At 42.5% G+C, this 22,135-nt stretch overlaps 1 protein-coding gene across 7 annotated transcripts in view; it reads left to right on the top strand.

Moving 5' to 3' along the window:
* matk (megakaryocyte-associated tyrosine kinase) overlaps positions 1-22,135 on the top strand; it is a 94,588-nt gene that overhangs the window by 59,040 nt on the left and 13,413 nt on the right. For all 7 annotated transcript variants that reach the window (XM_068016498.1, XM_068016502.1, XM_068016504.1 and 4 more), the window contains 3 exons: positions 4,899-4,998; positions 14,694-14,778; positions 17,504-17,577. In XM_068016498.1, coding sequence (XP_067872599.1) covers positions 4,899-4,998; positions 14,694-14,778; positions 17,504-17,577 — 259 coding nt within the window. The remainder of the gene's footprint in view (positions 1-4,898; positions 4,999-14,693; positions 14,779-17,503; positions 17,578-22,135) is intronic.

The raw sequence follows: 22,135 nt of genomic DNA, 5'->3' as shown, positions 1-22,135 counted from the left end.
TCAGTGGAGCAATCCAGACTGATTCTGAGTCCAGTTTGCAGAGATGGGAGTTAGTGTGGAGCTGCCTAGTTCCACCCGCCCCCCCCCCCCACCCACCCACCCACAAAATAACAATATCAAGCATTAATTCATAATAGATTTCACTGCCATAGCTTAAGGAAAAATTCTGAACATGGTTAAGATACTTGTATGAGTCGCCTCATTTTCACGTTTGTTCCTGCAGAAGCAAACCTGTTTCAGGGTTTCTTTTAAATGCATCAGGTTTCTTGCCTAAGCTTGTCCCACCCCTATTTTTTTTTATTAGATAAAAAACAATAGCTTCTATTCCCAACCCAACACCATTGCCTTAGGAGACCCACAGGATCCATCTTTGGCCACTCCCTGTTCTCATGTACTTGCTTCCACTCGTCAACATCATGCACAAACATGGATGAGCTTCCACATATACACTATGACAGCTGGTTTTACATCTCCACCACTCTCTTGACCCCTCTGATATCTCTGTCCGAGTTCTTGGCCAATATCCAGTCTTGGATGGGTCTTAAATTCTCAAGCTCAATGATGGGAAGACCAAGGTCATCGTCATAGGCCTCTGCCACAAACCTTCAACCCTCTCGCTTAACTCCAGAAGAGCCCAGGTTAGATCGCAGCTCTGTGTTGAGTTGATTGATCCAAGCCAGATGGCAGTAGGGATACTACACATGACCCCAGGACTGCTGGGTATGGAAAAGGAAAAGGCATGTGGGGTTCCCAATCCTGGGCGCTATCCAGCAACCACTGCTGGACACAATATGTTTGTAGATGTTGGATGAGGACAGTGTTGGGCTCAGCCTTGTGCCCTGCTTAGCTGACTCATCCCTGGCCACTGTCTTGGACTGAACCAGACTGCTCACAACCTGGGCATCGTGTTCCAACACTCTGCTAAGTTTCTGATCTTATGTCCTCTCCAACACAAAGGCCACCCCTCAGCCACATTCCCTCCCCCCTTCCCCCATTACATTATCTGCCTCTGCTCCTACCTCAGCTCATCTGTGACTGAAAGCCTTATATTGAATTTCACCATCTCCATCCTCAGTTACGAACATACGGATTAGGAGCAGGAGTAGGCCTAGTTAAATCCAGTACTCTCCTAGCTTCCCTCTCACTCTTCACCACCCACAAATTCCAGTTCCTTCGCAACTCTGCTTCCTGTATTTTCTCCTTACCATGTCTCACTTGGCAGTAATAAATGACATATGCTTCAATGCAAGAAGTCTATGGAATAAGGCAGACAAGCTGAGAGTGCAGATTGACACATAGGTGTATGATATATAGCTATTACTGAGACATGGCTGAAAGAAGGGCAGGAATGGCAGCTCAATATTCCTGGTTTCAGATTTTCAGACAAGATAGCGAGGGTGGGGTGAGGTGGGGTCGCAACATTGATTAAAGAAACAATTATAGCTGGTAGAAGGGATGATATGTTAGAAAGATCATTAAATGAGGCCATATGGGTTGAACTGAAGAATAAAGAAGGGGCAGTTACACTACTGGGAATGTACTATAGACCCCCAAATAGTCAGAAGGAGATAAAAGGGCAAATATGTCAGCAAATCTCTGAGGTGCAAAAACAATATAGCTGTAATAATGGGGGATTTCAACTATCCTCATATTAACTGGGATAGAATTAGTGTGAAAGGCACAGAGGGAGCAGAATTATTAAAATACATTTAAGAGAATTTTTTTAGCCAGTACGTAGCAAGCCCAACAAGAGAGGGGGTGGTTCTGGACTTAGTTTTAGGGAATGAAGCTGGGCAGGTGGAAGAGGTATCAGTTGGGGAACACTTTGGTGGAAGTGATCATAATTCAGTTAGATTTAGGGCAGTTATGGAAAAGGACAGAGATAGACCAGGAACACAAGTTCTCAATTGGAGAAAAGCTAATTTTATTAAGCTGAGATGTGATTTAGCTAAAGTGGACTGGAAACAGCTACTTGAAGGTAAATCAGTATCAGATCAGTGAGAGGCATTCAAGGAAGAGATAGTGAGAGTTTAGAGCAAATATGATCCCTTAAAGAAAAAGGGTGTGATTAATAAATCCACAGCCCTCTACATGTCAAGGAGCTTAAAAAATAAGATAAAGAGCAAAAGGGAAGCTTATGATAGATACCAAGGGCTCAATACTGCAGAAAACCTAGAGGAGTATAAAAATTGATGGGGTGAAATTAAAAAGGAAATTGGGGAAAGCAAAGAGAGGGCATGAAAAAATATTTCACTCTCTGAAATTACTTCCCTAAACATCTCTGCCTGTCCACCTCTTTCCTCCTTTAAGAAACTCCTCCATGCCCATCACATCAACCAAAATATAATAAAATCAAGGAAGACCCAAAGATATTTTATAAATACATAAAGAGCAAGAGGATAACTAAAGAAAGAGTAGGGTCTATTAGGGGCCAAAGGGTAACCTGTGTGTGGAGGGGGAGGACATTGGTATGGTTCTTAATGAATACTTTGCATCTGTTTTCACAAAAGGAATGATACAGACATTGCAATCAGAGAGGAAGAGTGTGAAATATTAGATGAAATTATCATAGTGAGAGAGGAAGTATTAAGGGGTTTAACATGTTTGAAAGCGGATAAATGCCCAGGCCTGGTCGAAATGTATCCTCGGCTGTTAACAGAAGCGGGAGAAGAAATAGTGGAGGCTCTGACCATCTTTTTCCAGTCCTCTCTGGTTACGAGTGTGGTGCCAGAAGACTGGAGGCTAGCTAATATTATCATTTCTTAAAAAGGGAGAAAGGAATAGATCTAGTAATTACAGGCCAATCAGCCTAACCTCAGTGGTTGAAAAATTATTGAAAAAAATTCTGAGGAACAGAGTAAATCTTCATTTAGAAAGATACAGATCAATCAAAGACAGTCAGCACTGATTTGTTAAGGGAAGATTGTGACTGACTAAAATGATTGAATTTTTTGAGGAGGTAGCAAGGAGGGTGATGAGGTTATTGCATTTGATGTAGTCTGTATATATTTTAGCAAAGCTTTATATAAGGCACGTGGCAGACTGGTCATGAAAGTAAAAGCCCAGGGCATTCAAGGCAAAGTGGCAAGTTGGATCCAAAATTGGCTCAGAGGCAGGAAGCAAAGGTGACTAGAAGGCTATTTCCAGTGGGGTTCCACAGGGCTCAGTACTAGGTCTTTTGCTTTTTGGTATATAATCAATGATTTGGACTTGAATGTAGGAGGTATAATTAAGAAGTTTGCAGATGATACAAAAATTGGCTGTGAATTGATCATGAAAAGGATAGCTGTAGACTGCAGAAAGATATAAATGAGCTAGTCAGCTGGAAGGAACAGAGACAAATGGAGTTCAATCCAGAGAAGTGTAATGAAATGCATTTGGGGAAGGCTAACAAGGCAAGGGAATACACAATAAATGGTATGATGCGGAGAAGTGTAGAGGAAAAGAGGGACCTTGGAGTGCATGTCCACAGATCCCCAAAGGTGCTGGGCAGGTAGATAAGGTGGTCAAGAAGGCATACGGGATATTTGCTTTTATTAGCCAAGGCATAGAATACAAGAGCTGGGGATTTATGCTGGAACTGTATAAAGCACTGGTTAGTCCACAGTTGGAGTACTGTTTGCAGTTCTGGTCACTGCACTAGAAGAAAGATATGTTGCAATAGAGAGAGCACAGACGAGATTTCCGAGGATGTTGCTTGAACTGGAGAATTTTAGTTGTGAGGAAAGATTGGATAGGCTAGGATTGTTTTCTTTGGAACAGAGAAGGCTGAGGGGAGACCTAACTGAAATGTATACAATTATGAGGGGTCTAGATAAAGTGATTAGGAAGGCCTTATTCCCCTTGGTTGAGGGGCCCATACCAAGGGACATAGATTTAGTGTAAGAGGTAGGAGATTTAGAAGGGATTCAAAGGGAAATTCTTCCCAACTAGAGGGTTGTGAGGATCTGGAACTCATTGCCTGGAAGGGTGGTAGGGGCAGAAACCCTCGTAACATTTAAAAAGTACTTGGATATGCACTTGAAGTGCTGTAACCTACAAGGCTACAGACCAAGAGCTGGAAAGTGAGATTCACCTGGTTGGCTACTTGTTGGCTAGCATTGACATGATGGGCCAAATGACCTCCTTCCATGCTGTAAATTTCTATGATTCTATGATTTGTCAGTTGTCCTGTACTCACTCTGCCTGCATTGACTCCCAGTACACCCACACCTCAAATTTAAAATGTGTCTTTTGTCTTTGAATCCATGACTTGTTACTCTTATCTTGTACTATTGGCTGCTGCTACAATGGAAAAAGCACAGGACTTAACACTGAGCCCTGAGGAATCCCACTGGAAACAGCCTCCCAGTCACAAAAACACCCAACGATCATTACCACTTTGCCTTGGATCCCCGTGGGCTGTTACTTTTATGACCAGTCTGCCATATGGGACCTTATATAAAGCTTAGCTAAAATCCAGAAAGACTACATCAAATGCACTGCCCTTCGGCTGGCTTGATTTCATTCTTTGAAATTACTTCCCTAAACACCTCTGCCAGTCCACCTCTCTCCTCCTTTAAGAAACTCCTTAGTGCCTGTCTCATCGACCAATCATTTGGTCATTTCTCCTAGCCTCACTCTATTTTTTGCACAGCATCTGTATTCCCTTGTGCCTCTGTGAGTTGCCTTGGGACATTCTTCTGTACAAAAAGTGCCATATAATTGCAGGTTTTTTGATGTACTAAGGTGACAACAACTGTGCCCTGTTTACAGTGTGCCGTTTCTTTTTTATTTCCTTACTGGTTATTAGAAGTGCACTATTGATGTGATGAGTCAAATTTCTGCGGTAACTCGTAAATGTGGCTGCAAAGCAGTTCAGAGGAGCTCCATCTAACCTGCACTATATGTTCTTATAGCTGTGTATCAAGCTGAATACATTGGGCAGAAAGTGGCTGTAAAGAACATTAAGTGTGATGTCATGGCTCAGGCTTTCTTAGAAGAGACCTCCGTCATGACGTAAGTGTGTTTTTCAATACTTTCATCTGTCCTTTCCTGAAACTGCTGACTCTTGCTGTGCTACAGTTCCGTGGGTGTCATCAATGTGTGAGCTATGACTTTTATTCAGCCATCTTCTCATTCAAGGTCTACATCCATGCACTTTCCAATGATGGGTCACTGGATATTACTCAGCAGTGAGAACTCTGGCTGATAATTCCCACCCAACTCTATCCCAGGGGCTCTACTGTCAATTGTATTGGCCCAACTGATCCTCTGGGTGAGATCAGTTAACATAGCACAGTCCAGATAGCTAGCCTGGCAGTTGCCCGATCTGTGTGGCTCAGTACCACATATCAACGCCATCACTAAGGCTGCCTATTTCTACCTCCATAACATTGCCCGATTCGGGTCGGCAATGTGTCTGTGCTTAAAAAAAAATTTCAGGGATGAGAAATTTCCCATTGGCTTTTTCTTTATGACCAGTCATACCTTAAAAAAAAAATTGCAGCCATCCGTTTCACAGCTGCCAGGTGCTTAGTGCAGAGACAGCACTTCTGAACCTCGGACAAGGTCATGGTTTTCTGGCGGGTTCCAAATTTTTTTTAAAGCCCGCTGGAAGCTCGATATTGCTACAAGAAGTGTGCGGGCAAACATTGACTACGTTCAAGCATAAAATGCTAAGTATCTCACTAAATTAGTGTCCAACATAGTGACGAGAAAGTAAGTCAATAAATTAGTCCTCTCATTTAAAGCTTCTTCCCAAATATTAACATTTGTTGTTTTGATTAACAGTAAGATAAATTTTTAATATCTTTCTCTTTCTGAAATTGTCTCACCATCCCCATATGTAAAACAAAAATTGTAATGTGCCCCCCCCCCCACCCCCCGCAAACAGGTTGGACACCCTTGCTTCAATCTTTTAACCTTTTGTTTTAATATAACCTAGCAGCTGGGTTATTTTAAAACAAAAGTTTAAAGGCTTGTGTTATGTAAGTTCATTTTAAAATGTTGACAGTCACTTAGGGAATGTCCTGATTTCTACGCTCTGACGTGCATTACTTTCACCTGGGACACAAGCTCAGTGACATTTTGAAGGTTGCTGAACGTTTACTTCTATATAAATTTCACATTTCTGCTGTATCCATTTGGATCACATTGTTCCAGAACTTCTATTGAGGGGAAAACAGGCAAGAAAATCAAGGAATTTCCAGAAGTCAGCACCATAAGTTTCTCATGAATACAAGAGTACAGTGTAATGGGATTGAGTGATAGTGGCAAAAACAGGATGCTGCTGACCCATATACAATAGTTAGTAAATACAATGTAATGGATAGCTTTAATAAACCTTAATATATGATGAACTGTCTATGATTCCTTAACAAAATCTATGCTAAATTTGCAGTTTTAAAAACTGTCGGGGAAGACATAGTAAAAATTTATTATGTTTCAATGACCATATTAGTAACAGATATTAACTTTTTTTTTGCTGCATATTGGATTAAAGGACAAGTTTTACAAGTATGTCAAGGCTCAATAACTGCAATGTACATCACTTACTATCCAGTTTAAGGGGAGATAATCTGTTGCCAATGCCATTTGAAAGTTGTCTGTATCATATAATTATATTACATTAAAAGTGCACCTTTGCTAACAGGTTTGGCTTGGACATGAATTGGTTAGTCTGGAGTACAATCTTATAGATAGTGGCTAAGCATTTTGTAACGGAATAATACATGCAGTAACAGTCGCTCAACTTTTTGCAGAAAAGCTTTTTGTTAATAAATAATCTTGTCAGAGCTGAATCAGAATCGACAGTGAGAGACTGAGTTATAAACATAAGTGAATTTAAGAGAATCGCTTTATTAGAGGAACTGAAGGGCACTCTTTATTTGTAATTGTGTTCTTCTAATTTTTTCACTGGCCTAGTGAGCAAATATCATTTTGTCCATGAGAGATGCTGTTTCTGTATTTTAGAATCCAAGACCTAGTTTAACAGCCTGTTAAGATGAATAAACTAGTCTTGGCTACCTACCATTAATCTCTCTATTCCTTCCTGTCCCACTCTGCTTTTCTGTTTTACATGACTCTTCTGAAGTATTATCTGCTTCATCAGATAAAATTCTCCTTTTGTTGGCTGCCCTGTCTTCAGACACATATTACAAGCAGGTGGAAAAGTTGCACAAACACTGACCATCATGGATTAAATTGTCTTGTGACAACAGCAGTGTGAGAAATGACCCATCTTCCTATTTCTGATTTTTCTACTACCTCACCTCAATAACCACAATAACAATCCTCTCTTTGAGTTTCATGGTTTATTGGATGAATTTGCACTCCTGACGCAGTGTGAGTCCGCAGAGGACATCCAATAAGGTCTATCTACCACCCAGTGACATGATGTAGCTAGCACTATTCTGTCAACAAAGGTAATTTGCATTGGCATTGCATACTATTTGGCTTGCTAGCTACCTAATACAGTTGTGCTGCTCTCCGTTGATGTTTGTATGCTTAGCTACTTTATTTATAGGAAGAAATGTGTTTTAAATCGGACTGTGTTTTGATGGCATTAGTTTGGCAATATTCTTATTTACAAATTAATTGTCCCCATGTCCGTGGCTGAGGCAATAATTTTGTTAGATGTCTGCAGTGCAACATGTTGGTGCCTATCCCTGGCCTGACTCCACATGTCTCTGCTCATCTGCTGCTGAACCCCTCATTCATACCTTTGTTACCTTTAGACTTGACTATTCCATCACACCCCTGGCTGACCTCCCACATTCTGCCCTTTGTAACATGAGATCATCCAAAACTCTGCTGCCCATACCTTAACTCGCACCAAGTCTCATTCACTTATCACCCTTGCTCGCTGAGTAACATTATCTCCCAGTTAAGCAATGCCTTAATTTTAAAATTCTCATCCTTGTTTTCAAATTCCTCCATGACCTCCCTCCCTCCCTTATCCTTGTAATCTCCTCCAGCCCCATAATCCTCCAGGATATCTGCACTCATTTAATTTTGATCTCTTGAACACCCCTGATTTTAATTGCTCCACCATTGGTGGCCGTGCTTTCAGCTTCCTAGGCCCTAAGGTCTGGAATTCCATCCCTAAACCTTTCAGTCTCTCTACCTTTTTCCTCCTGTAAGATGCTCCTTAAAACCTGCATCTCTGACCAAGCTTTTTGTCATCTGCCCTAGTATCTCCTTATATGATTGTATCAAATTTTGCTTTATAACGCTCCTGTGAAGCATTTCGTCTTATTTCATTAAAGGCACTGTTGTAGTACAGCGCAATTTTTGAGAGATCGTTGTGTGGTTTGCAGTTTTGTAATGTGGCCACTAGGTGGAGCAACAGTCACTTTGGCTGGGTGATGTCTTTTGCTAACGTTTCTTCAATGCCATAAATGACCTCGTCTTGGGCTTGGAAGGTAAATTGTCATGGCTGTAGTGCAGCTCTTCTTGCCCTCTAAATACTTTGAGTTTCTGATGAGCAACCTCACTAGCTTCAAGGACTGCAATAGCCTTGAGATCACATACTATATCCTGCTCTCCAAACAATCTATCTTGAGCCTGTTTATCGCGATAGCCTAGCACCAGCCTATCTCTCAACATCTTATCAAGTAGCGTACCAAATGACCTCTCTCAAATGGACCACAAACTAGCCAACCTGACCCATTACAGCTCACAGGGTAGCTATCTGGACTGTCTTTGGCTTCTTGTCTGGTTCTGTAGCCACTACATAATCTTGCCAGGATCCTTTTAAAATTTTCCAGTTCACCTCTAAATTCCTCTTGCAGCACATTAACTGCTGGAATCTGGCAATATGCCATTTTGACTACAGGGGACTATGATAAAGTCACTCAGACAGTACTCTGACAAACTTTGTGTAAAGGGAGGATGTAAATTTCTCAGACTGCTAAAGCTCTGCTCCCAACTTGTCAGCAATGTCCTAAACTTTCATATTTGTGATGAAATCAGATACTTTGGACACCATGTTTGGTTTGGTTGACATAAAAGACAGCACAAGTTTCAACATTCTAACGTGCGCTTGCATCCTTATTCTCCTGTGTCTGTGTGGGTGTGTGTCCCTAGCTACTAGAGGGAGCCAATATAAATACTCACATCAAGTGGCACGCAGGGTGTTAAAGGTCGCCTGCTCTGGTTATCACAACAGCACAGCAGACAAGTCATGTTCTTCTTGCATGCCATAACAGACGGGTCACTGGATAATGACCTGGAATAGAACCCTTGACCAATTTTCTTCGTTCTACCTGACATTGAGGTCAACTTCAGTACCCTAGCCAAGATCAGCTAAGTCAGCACAGACTTGGGATTGAATCTGGAACTTTCCTAATCTGTATGACTCAGTACCACACTGAGCATGTGCGTATATTCAGCCTATCTCTGAATGTGTGGTACCTACTCCAGGCTGTGGCAACTTTACACAAATACTTTTGTACACTTTGGCTTGTGGTACACATGTGACTTCTGATATGATATGTAAATAAAGGCTTTTGGCAATGGTCATTTTATTCAACACATGGAACATGGTGTCAGAAGTGAGTAGCCAGGATTTGAGAGGATTTTGATAGCCGTAAAACAGACAGCAGATGTGCAAAACATCAGAGTTTAAAACAACAACTGTCTGCAACTTTGCACAGGATGTCATTATGGCTTTGAATTTTCCAATAGCTGCTCCGATGGACATGAAGGGAGATTTGAGAGGGAGTTGGCAATTCTTCCAGTCTCATTGGCAGATTATGACATTGCCACAGTGTTGGACAAGAATCCCGAACAGATAAGAGTAGCAACTCTGTTATCATTGATGGGGAAGGAATGTTATAAGCTGTATTGCACGCTCGATCTCACGGAGGAGAAGAAAAACAAGACTTGGGAGATTTTGGAAGCCTTGAAGACCCACTTTGAACCCTCTACTAATGTCATTTATGTGTTTAACACTAGAGCTCAGGAAGAGAGGGAAAATATTGATCAGTATATGACTGTACTGAGATATTTAGTTGAACCTTGTGAGTTTGAGCAACTGAAGGGTGATCTCATCAGAGATAGGATTGTCTTAGGAACAAGAGATCCTGGTGTGAGAACACATCTGCTGAGAGAAGAGAAGCTTACTCTCAAAAAGCTATTGACATGTGCAGAAGTTGTGAGGTGGCTGATCAACAACTAAAGAGTATTGATGGGAGAACCAATGAGGCTGTGCACTATGTTGAGAGGCAGTCCAAGTCTTCCAAGCACAAGTCAATGATGAAAAGGAAGGCCAACTTTCAGAAGGGCCAGCAGAAAGATCAAAGCCAGAGTACTGGATGTAAATACTGTTGGGGACACCACAAGAAGGAAATGGAAGCTTGTCCAGTGTGGGGAAAGCAGTGCTCTAACTGCAAAAAGCTAAAACAACTTTGCACGCATGTGTTTTTCTAGAAAGAAGAAAAGCAAGCCCGTAAAGATGGTTGATGGAGAGATGTCGGACGATGATTCTGACTGATCACTCTACATCTTAGAATATGATATCGTGAAGTCTCGAAGTAGAAAGTGGTTTGTGACTGCTGGAATGATGACTGCAGAAGAAAAGCATCAAGCTAATATGAGGTGTTAGACACTGGTTCTACATGCAACATTGCAGACTTGTGTGAAATTGCACAAGATAGTGACCTGAATATGAAGCCATTGATGGTAAAGGACGCTCACCCCAAGAGGACAAACCAAGCTGAGAGTCCAATGCAACGGGAAGAAAAAAGAATTTCAGTTACAGATAATGGACACTTAGCAAACTCCCCTCATCTCAGTTGTAACAAGTCAAAAACTTGGGTTGGTAACTTTCCACATACCAGAAGAGATTTGCAGCGTTCCGCATGACACTAAGCCATTGACTGCTGATCAAATCCTAACAGATTACAAAGATGTTTTCACAGGTCTTGGATGCCTTCCTGGTGAATATCTTCTCAAAGTAGATGAGAGTGTGAGGCCAACTCAGCACCTTCCAAGGAGAGTTCCAGCTGCCCTCAAGTCCAGCCTGAAAGACAAGATACAAGGGCTTGAAAAGATGGGAATAATGAAGAAAGTGACAACACCCACAGACTGGATTAACAGCTTGGTAGCAGTGAAAAAAAAAACAAAGTTTGACAATATGTTTAGATTCAAAGGATCTCAAATCTTTGAAGAGATCTCACTAACTTCTGCCAACCATTGAAGAGATTCTGCCTCAACATGCCAAGGCACAGATCTTTACTACCCTGAGGATGGATACTGGCTGGCGAGTGAAGCCAGATGAAGGCAGCAGTTTTCTGACTACTTTTTGGATGCCATTTGGAAGGTACAGATGGTTACACATGCTGTTTGGCATTTCTACTGCTCCAGAAGAGGACCAACACTGACAGCATCAGAGAGTCAATGGTCTACCAGGAGTGGAAGCAATCGTGGACTGTCTTCTCATTTATGGCTCTGAAAATACGATGGAAGACCCCATCGCAGACCATGACTGGAATCTAATGAGAATGCTAGAGAGAGCTCGCCAAATGAATCTGAAGCTGAACAAGAAAAAGTTGCAGCTGATGATGACTGAAGTCAGGTACATAGGGCATGTACTGACAGCTAAAGGGTTTCAGCTTGATCCTGGCAAGGTGTAGCAGAGATGCAGTAACCAACAACTGTGAAGATAGTTCAATGATTTGTTGGATTTGTGTACTACCTTGCCCAATCTGTCAGAATGTGAACCTCTATGCAAGCTCACCACAAAGAATGTTCAGTGGTATTGGGGCACAGAATAAGAAGCAGCTTTCACTCGCATCAAACAACTAGTGATGACGGCACCAGTGCTGGGGTACTATGATGTCAATGAGGAGGTCACCCTGCAGTGTGATGCTAGTGAAACAGGACTTGGAGCCACCCTCATGTAGCAAGGACAACCAGTTGTGTTTGCATCCAGAGTGTTAATCCAAACTGAATAATACGATGCGCAGATCGAGACTTGAGCATTTCAACCCGTACCTGTTTGGGAGAGAGAAAGTGATAGTAGAGTCTGACCACAAGCCATTTCAAAGCATCTTTCTCAAACCACTTCTATCTGCTCCAAAGCGTTTGCAAAGGCTGTTACTTTGTTTGCAGAGATATCACTTGGAAATGAAATACAAGCAAGGGAAGCAGATGTACATCGCTGACATGCTGTCGAGAGCTGCATTCCCTATGAAGGATGTTGATAATGCTAGTACAGAGTGCAAAATCTTCTAGATTTAACAAGAAGCAACAGCACAACGTGCTCTTCAAGTCATCGACCCAGCAGAGACATTGAATCTGACAGCCAAGCGTCTAGCTCAGATCAAGCAAACTACGCAATGAGATGCAACTCTTCAAGTGCTACAGGAAGTTGTGATGAAAGGATGGCCTGAACCCATCAAGGTCACACCTGTTGCTGTAAGAGAGGATTGGAGAGATGGTGACTGCCCAAGATGGGACTATGGTCATTATCCCTAAAGAGATGAGAAAAGAGATGCTGAAGCGCGTCCATGCAAGTCATCGGGTCTAGTCCGAGGAAGGCAAGAGAAGTGTGCTACTGGCCAAACATGAGCAATGAGATTAAGGACCACATCAACCAATGCAGTGCTTGGAATGAATATCAAGCTGACCAAGCTAAAGAGCCCCTCATGACTCATGATATCTCAGACAGACTGTAGATGAAGCTTGAAGTAGATCTCTTTACTCTCAATGGAACTGATTATCTCATCACAGTCGACCACTATTCGGACTACTGGGAGTTAGACCAGCTGACATCAGCAACTACCAGTGAGATCATAGAATGCCTCATCACGGCATTCCTGACATTATGACGAGTGACAATGGCCCTCAGTTCATGAGTGAAGAATTCAGACGCTTCATGAATGATTGGGAAATTCAGCATTACGCGTCATCTCCATGCTATCCCGAGTCAAATAGAAAGGCTGAGGTAGTGGTGAAAATTGCCAAAAGGATCATAAAGAAATCTACTAAATCCAGCACAGATATGTACAAGGCAATCTTAGAGTGGAGAAACGCACCTACTGAGGTCATGGGAAGTAGTCCAGCCCAGCAACTAATGTCACGCTGCACTCCGGCAACTCTCTTCCAACAGCTAAGAAACTACTGAAGCCAGAAGTAGTAACAGGTGTGAGGGAAAAGAACATAGTGAAACAACAGAAAGTTAAATGTCACTTTGATAAAACTGCCAAATCATTGTCAGAGCTGAGGGTTGGAAAGCCGGTCAGAGTGCAAACATTCAACGCACTCAGGAAAAGTGAGCCCATTTGGCAACTTAGGACTTGAATGAAGAAGATGTCACATCGATCATACCAGGTGAAAGTGAAGAACCAGATCTATTGTTGGAACCACAGACATCCAAGCTCAGCCAGAGAAGCTGCTCCTTCACAGCGAACCGCTGATGAGACCGATTTGAGTTTGCCAACTGAACAAGGAACTGAATGACCATCAGTCCCAGTGGTTCACCATACTCCAACAAGTGCAGCAGATAAGCAGCAACACTCATCACAGCAGCAACATTCCCTAGAGAAGGAACTCCAGCAATGTCACCCAAGGAACCAGCAGACACCATACAAACATCCAACAACAACTCACACATGTACCATAAAACAACCTCAACACTTTAAGGATAATGTGTGAAATGCATGTGTCAGGACAGGAAAAATTGAAAGGACAAGAAAGAACAGATATTTTATGAAAAGGAGGGTATTTGGATAGATACTTTTGTACACTTTGGCTTGCCGTGCACATGTGACCGCTGATGTCATGATATGTAAATAAAGGCTTTCAGACGTATCCATTTTAGGCACCACGTGGAACAAGAAGACTAGGTTTGCCAACTCTTCAGGATTGCCCTGGAGTCTGCAGGAAATAAAGACTAATCTCCAGGTCACTACCGTGAGCAACCCAGGAGAAAAATCATAGGGGCAAGAAAGAGAGTGTGTTTGTTTTATTCAATTCTTTTGAACACTTTTGTGAATTATTTTGTAGATAGGGGAAATGCTATTTGATGGGGTGGGGGTGGATCTAAGAGGTCATGTGATGCAGTCTCCAGGAATACAAGTAGAGTTGGCAACCCTACACAAGACTAAAATGTTTGTGAGGGCCAATTAAAAAGCATGTGTGGGAAATACTGGACCAACTCAGTCTTCCCCTTCCTCTTGTTTTGAACTCTTTACCTTCTCCCTTGTGGTGCCAAATCCTGCCATCTTGTCTCTACACTTCCTGGGAGAGCACAATCTCCATGGTTACCAATAATACTAGTTGGAAGTTCCGCTTCTGTGTGGTGCCCTCCTGCTGCCCCTATCCCCACCACACTAGGCAGGGGCGGTGGGTAGGTGAGAGACCATTTTATTAAATTCCAGGGGTGGAGAGAGGACGAAAAAATTGGTCATGGTCTCTCCTCTTCCAATCGTTTTCCAGTCCAACTGAGAGAGTGCGAGTGTCCTCGGCTACGGTGCCTCAACTCAGTCAGATCTCCTGCTGACTCTGTTTCAGCTCATTCAGGGAGAATTGCTACCTGGATGCGGCACTGCAGAGAGCCTGTTGCCCACGCAGCCAAACCCCAGCTACAGCCGGGTGGGGGGGGGGCAGGAGGAGGGTAAACTGGTGGGTAAAATGCCAGAGAATAGTCTGACTCCACAGTGACGGATTTTACTCTCTAATTTCACTTTTTTTTTTCTAAAACACAGGAAACTGCAACACAGGAACCTGGTGAAATTGTTGGGAGTTATAGTGGACAATGGATTGTATATCGTGACTGAGTTTATGGGCAAGGTATGACTCTGTTTATTTTAAAACCCTCACTCTCTGTATTCCTCTTCCCATCTCCCACAAGGTCAGCCAGTAGTCTTATGATGTGGATACTGGGCCATGTGTTCAACTCATTGTAGCAATGAGTCTGTGTTTGCCATGTTATCGTCGTGCCCTGTGACTCAGAAACTAGGACAGTAACATTTCCACTGAAACATCAGGAATGGATTTATTATTGGAAAGGTAGCTGCAAACAAATAAAAATATTTAAATAAAAGCAAAATACTGCGGATGCTGGAAATCTGAAACAAAAACAAGAAATGCTGGAATCACTCAGCAGGTCTGGCAGCATCTGTGGAAAGAGAAGCAGAGTTAACGTTTCGGGTCAGTGACCCTTCTTCGGAACTGACAAATATTAGAAAAGCCACAGATTATAAACAAGTGAGGTGGGGGTGGGGCAAGAGATAACAAAGGAGAAGGTGCAGATTGGACCGGGCCACATAGCTGACCAAAAGGTCACGGAGAAAAGGCAAACAATATGTTAATGGTGTGTTGAAAGACAAAGCATTAGTACAGATTAGGTGTGAATACACTGAATATTGAACAGCAGCAAGTGCAAACCTGAAGAAAACCTGCTGCTGTTCAATATTCAGTGTATTCACACCTAATCTGTACTAATGCTTTGTCTTTCAACACACCATTAACATATTGTTTGCCTTTTCTCCGTGACCTTTTGGTCAGCTATGTGGCCCGGTCCAATCTGCACCTTCTCCTTTGTTATCTCTTGCCCCACCCCCACCTCACTTGTTTATAATCTGTGGCTTTTCTAATATTTGTCAGTTCCGAAGAAGGGTCACTGACCCGAAACGTTAACTCTGCTTCTCTTTCCACAGATGCTGCCAGACCTGCTGAGTGATTCCAGCATTTCTTGTTTTTGTGTAAAAATATTTAAAGACTGTTCTGGGTAAAAAAAAAATTTAAAATCCAAAAGTTTTTATTCTGCTTGTTCTGCTTTCTGTCTCCTATATCTCTTTCCCACTCTTGTTTAAATTTTACTTGTTCCTATAAAATCTGATCCTTTTCCTTCTAAGAAGGTCCAGCTTTGGCACATTGCCTTCAGAGGTGAAGGTGGCCATGTTTTCTGACAGAGCATGTACCAGTAAAGTGGCTTTCAATTCTCTGTTTCTAGTGTGAATCATCCCAGCTACTGAGGAAATTACAAGGCCTGAAATAAAGTCATGAATCGGGTCTTAAAACCACATGTGAAGGTGTATGCATGGCTTGCAGTTTTTCCTTGGGGTTCTGGCTGTTGTGATATGCTATACAAACGTGCAATGTAGAGTTATTCTTTGCAGAAAGAGTCTGTGGCTGGAAAGTGATTATCTCTATATGCCTGGAGGTTTTAATTGGTGTTACAATTCGTAGCAAATGAGCCTATCCTGAATCTGCACCTAGCATATTTCATTACCCAGTGATTGAGGAGAGCTAACAAGCTTTTCATAGAGTCACAGTATGGAAGGTCACCATTCAGGCATTGTGCCTATGCTAGCTCCAGACTGGAGCAGTCTACTTTAAACTCCTTTCACCAGATCTTTTAATATTTAACCTCTCCACTTGTTTGTCTAATTTTATCTCAAGTATTAGGATTGACTTGTGGCTTCAACAGCCTCTTGTGATAATAAAAGGAAGGAACTTGCATTTATATAGCGCCTTTCATGATCTCCGGACATCCTCAAGTGCAGCCGATGAAGTACTTCCTACTTGTAGGAAAATGTGACAATGAATTGGCTCACACAAGGTTCCACACACAACAATTTTATAATGACCGGGTAATCTGTTTTAGTGACATTGCTTGACAGATTAATATTGGCCAGGACTCTGGGGACAACGTCCCTGCCCTTCTTCGAATAGTGCCATGGGATCTTCTACATCCACCTGCGAGGGCAGATGGGTGCCTTGGTTTAACATCTCATCTGAAAGACGGCACCTCCAACAGTGCAGCAGTCCTTCAGTACTGCACTGAAACATCAGCCCAGAAATGGATCCATATTCTCGTAATCAGACTGCTAACTTCCAGTGACTGAATAAGTCAAATCCTGTTTTCATCGCATAGGAAACTGGGACTGTATTATGGGGATCAAATTCCATAATTTTGTTCATTCTTGTATGAAAATCATGATCCTTTGTGTGAAAAAAATTCTTCCATCCTTTAAGCACCTACAACTCTAAGCTTTGAGCTTCAATCCCCTTATTTTTTCATCAACTAACTGCAATGTAATAGAAATGAGCTGACTTGTTTTACTGGCCTCGCATTTACACACTAGGAGGCGAAATTTTATGCTCTTCCCCCCCCCCGCGGCAGGTTAGAGTCAAGCACTGGCCAATTAAAGCACTCATATTGAAAGGGAGTCCTCTCACACACACTGAAAAGGGGGCCCTGTATTCCCAATCACCATCCTATGGCCTAATAGAGGTCATTGCCAGGAGCTCCCTATATGCCTCTGCCCAAACTACAAGGAAAAGGCCTCATAGAATTCCCAGTAAAGAAAGAGCTTGCATTTTTATTGAGCTTTTCATGTCCAAAAGTGTGTTACAGCCAGTGAAGTATTTTTGAAGTGTAGTCGCTGTTGTAATATAAGAAAATGAGGCAGCTAATTCATGCGCAGCAAGGTTCCGCAAACAGCATGAGATAAGCAACCGGTAGGAGAAATTCACCATCTGTAAACATTCTGCTCTCTGTCCTTTAAAGGGTAACCTCGTCAACTATTTGAGAACAAGAGGAAGATCGGTCATCACACTGAAGCAGCTGATCCAGTTTGGGTTGTAAGTTCCAAATCCTTTTCCATTTCACTTTCCCATTTCACTTTCCCAGCACCTCCACTGTTCTCTCCTCTGCTGCCAAGGGCACTGATTCATGCCAGGTATAGTTCCATGAGCACCCAGCATCCATGGGTTCTGTAGTGTAAGGACATGTAAGGGTTAATGCCGGAGGCAGGGTGAGCAACCCCTCCCACCATAAGGTTGATGATGTAACAGTCACTTGGTACTGGGCTTTGGAAGAAGCAAGTTGCATTGAAGGGTGCTAGCTAAGGAGGCTTGAGGAGAGTGTAAACAGTGTTGTTTAAATAATAAAAGAATTATTAGTTGACCTTATCCAGACTCTGAGACTTTCTCTACAATGCTTTTGTTACACTACAACAACAACATGCAATATGGTAACAGTAGTTAAGACAATCAGAAAATACTGAAAAACACCTTACCTCAAGCAGTAGCACCAAGAGAACAGCAAATCTCGTCAAGGGACTGCAATGAGCTCCAGAGCTGCCCCGCATCCGAAGAAGAGATGGACAGCTGGTGAATCGACCGTGCAGGCTTTCAGACTGCACCACAGAAGCGTGGTGCTCTGCAACAAAACACCCTGGTCTGGCGAGTCCAGGATCGGGTGCAAAAATTTCAAAGGAGCCGTTCTTGGCTAATGGTGCACTGGGTCGGGAAAAAAGTGGGGCGAGAGATAGATCGGGCCATAAGGCGGTTTGGGAGTTGGCAGCTATTACCCAACCGGACCACAGAGAGAAACCGCAGGAGCTGTCAGAAAGCATGGGAAATCCCCAGGAAGACAGCAAACACCTCCAGCAAAGCTTCAACCATTTAAAGAGACAGGAGAAACCCTAAAAATAAAGATAAAGGAAAATAAAAGCCTAACAGATTGGCTGAGGGATGTGGCTATGGAGAATTAAAAGTGGAACTGGTAAGGGACCGAGTGGTTGTCGGAATAGTTGATAAATCTTTGTCAGATCTCTTACAGTCGAAAAATGACCTTACACTCAAGGAGGCAATTCAGATCATATGACAGGCTGAAGTCTGTAAACAAAACAGAACCATTCTGGTGGCTGAAGAGAAGCATTGGATTGGAGGAAATCCAATGTCTGTACAGTTCTTGAAGCCAAAGAAGGAGAGGCAATCTATAGAGAAGAAGATACACACAGGTGAGAAGGTGCATGACACCAGGAAACCGTGCCAGCGCTGTGGAGCCAGGAAGACCCACAGACTGGAGCAGTGTCTGGCTAGTAAAGTGGAATGTTTCAACTGTAAAATGATTGGGCATTATGGGAAAATGTGCCAGAGCAAGACCTCTTCACTCAAAATCGCAAAGCAAAAGACCTTCACGAAAAGAGCGGTGAATGAAGTGCATCGACTCCAGAAGAAAAGGAACCAGGAGAGTGCCGAGGAGAAATTAAGAACCCAAATCGAGGATTTTGGATGGCAGACATCTACATAAAAGGACACTTAATGAATTTCAAACTGGACACTAGGGTGCTAGTGCTACAGTTCTGTCAGAACAAGAGCCACGGATGATGAGACATGACCTACAACCGGCAGACAACTGAAAGTGAAGGCTAAGCTTCAAGCAACTCTCCAATATAGAGACAAATTATGGAAATCTTATACGTCTTGCAAAACCAAGAATTTTCCCTCCTAAGCAGAAAAGCGTGCATAGACCGGCATCTGATCAAGAAGATGATGAAGTCACAGGTAAACAGTCGCTTTCAAGCAGACTACCCGAAACCTTTCACCGGTCTTGGAAGACTCGGGACAGAGTATAGAATCACACTTAAAGAAAATGCCGGGCCAGTGTGTATCTTCACATCAAGAAAGATACCTTACCTGTTGATGAACCAAGTCAAGATCAGTTGGAAGAGGTGATAAGAATGGGGGTCATTTCTCTGGTTACACAACCAATGGTGTGGTGTTCAGCCATGGTTCCTGTCCCAAAACGAAATGGAACTCTAAATATTTGCGTGGATTTAATGCAGCTTAACAAAGCAATAGCGCGTGAGATTCACCCAATGTCCACAGTGGATGACAGTTTAGCAAAATTGTCTCAGAACACCATGTTTACCAAACTCTATGCCAATGAGATCTCAAGATTACTAACCACTTTTATAACACCTTTCGGGAGATTTTGTTTCAGTTAGTTACCGTTTGGGATAACTTCTGCACCAGATATCTTCCAAAGGTTTATGTCTAACATCTTAGAAGACTCAAAGGAGTTATTTATCATTTGGATGACATCCTGATACATGGGCGGACAGTAGAGGAACATGACCAAAGAGTTCCAGCAGTTCTACAACGACTTCAAGAAGCAGGGCTTACTCTGAATGAGAAGTGTGTATTTTCCAAGACCTCAATTCAGTTCTTGGGACACATAGTAAGCAGTAAAGGAATAATGGCAGATCCACAGAAGACACGGGTCATCACAGAATTCCCTACTCCTATTTCTGTTCAGTTCCAAAGATTTCAACATCTCACAAGCTCACCACGTTATCCACAGTCGGATAGTGAAGCGGAAAGAGGTGTCAGAACCATCAAGACCTTACTAAAGAAGAATGAAGATCTTCCAACCTCATTTCTAATTTGTTGATCTACACTGTTGATGTATGGACTATCACCTGCAGAATTACTGATGGACAGGAAGATAAAAATGTAACTTTTCTGTGTTGCCTAAAAAAATCGCTTCCATGATTTAAAGTCTGGCACTACGAGAGAGTAAGAGACGGGGAAGACTCTTTTTATGGAAGGCAACAAACTTGAAATTACAACAGACGATTTTGTGCCAGAGATTTGCTGAAGCTGAATAATGGCCAAAGTGTATGAAAACATGACCTCGAAAGGGAAGGTACAGTAATCTACAGAGATGAAAACTACCAGAGATCATATGTGGTTCACACAACTGAAGAAAATATACGTAGGAATAGGAAAAACATTATCCCTATTCCTCAGAAGCAAGTCAATCATTCATGTGGAAGATCCAGATGAAGGTGAAGAAACCCAAAGCAAACAGAATAGTACAATTCTTAGTAAGGCTCAACCTAGTCAGAGATCCAGACTTACAAGGAAAGACTACTGATCATCCCAGTCCAATTATAGCAAGTTCGGGGACAGTCATGAAACCTCCTAACAGATTAATTCTGTGAGGTCAGAGACTTGGAGGGGAGAAAGGATAGTGGATAAAGTCAAGAAAGTATAGGTATTTAAGAAAATGTTGGATGAAGTCTTGGGGGGAGATGTACTACAAGGACATGTAAGGGTTAATGGCGGAGACAGGTGAGCAACCCCTCCCACCATAAGGATAATGATGTAACAGTCACTTGGTACTGGGCTTTGGAAGAAGCGAGTAAGCAGCATGAAGGGTGCTAGCTAAGGAGGCTTGACGAGAGTGTAAATGGTGTTGTGTAAATAATAGTTATTAGTTGACCTTATCCAGACTCTGAGACTTTCTCTACAATGCTCTTGTTACACTATAACTGCAACAATATCACGCAACAGGTTCCTTGTCCAAACCTCATGGAACAGGAACAGAGCAAGGTCTAGGTCCTGCCCCATGTGGTATTGATCAGAGTCCAGAGAGGCAGCAAGAACTAAAGCTGGAAATTGGGCAAAATGGTACAACTCCTGCTTTTAAATATGGAAGCACAGAATTTATGCAAGACATTGATTGGACAATATTGATTGTGTCAACTGTGATTCAGTTGGTCGCACTCTTGCCACTAAGTCACATGGTTCTGGGTTCAAGTCCCACTCTAGGGCTTGAGCACAAAAATCAAGGCTGACACTCCAGTGCAGTACTGAGGAAGTGCTGCACTGTTGGAGGTGCCATCTTTTGGATGAGACATTAAACCAAGGCCACATCTGCTTGTTTGGTTGGATGTAAAAGATTCCATGGCACTATTTCGAAGAAGAGCAGGAGAGTAATCCCTGGCGTCCTGGCCAATATTTATTCCTCAATCAACATCACAAAAACATTATCTGGTCATTATCACATTGCTGTTTGTGGGAGTTTGCTGTGTGCACTGACTGGCTGCTGCGTTTCCTGCTTTACAACAGTGACTACACTTCAAAAAGTACTTTATTGGCTGTAAAGCGCTTTGAGAAATCTAGTGATCATGAAAGGCGCTATATAAATGCAAGTCTTTTCAGCTGGAGTTTGTGCATGCAGATCGAAGCTCTTTGTTATTGCAACTGTACAAAACCATGGAAAGGGTTCAGTGAAGATTCACCAAAGAGAAAAAAAAGGCTTGCAGTTATCTAGCGCCTTTTACAACCTCAGAACATCGCAAAGTGCTTCATTGCCATTGAGCACTATAGGAAATGCAGCAGCCAGTTTGTACACAGCAAGGTTCCACAAACAGCAATGTAATCACGACTTGATCATCTGTTTTTAGTGATGCTGAGGGATAAATATTAATCAGAACACCAGAGAGAACTCCCCTGATCTTCCTCAAATAGTGCCACACGGGATAGTTTAAGTCCACCTGAGACTGCAGCTGGTGTCTTGGTTTAATGTCTCATTTGTAAGACAACACCTCTGACAGCACAGCAC

The sequence above is a fragment of the Heterodontus francisci genome, chromosome 36 (genome assembly GCF_036365525.1).
Source record: "Heterodontus francisci isolate sHetFra1 chromosome 36, sHetFra1.hap1, whole genome shotgun sequence".
NCBI classification, from domain to species: domain Eukaryota; kingdom Metazoa; phylum Chordata; class Chondrichthyes; order Heterodontiformes; family Heterodontidae; genus Heterodontus; species Heterodontus francisci.
Note: the sequence above shows the minus strand (reverse complement) of the source record. Positions and strands in the feature narration are given on the sequence as shown.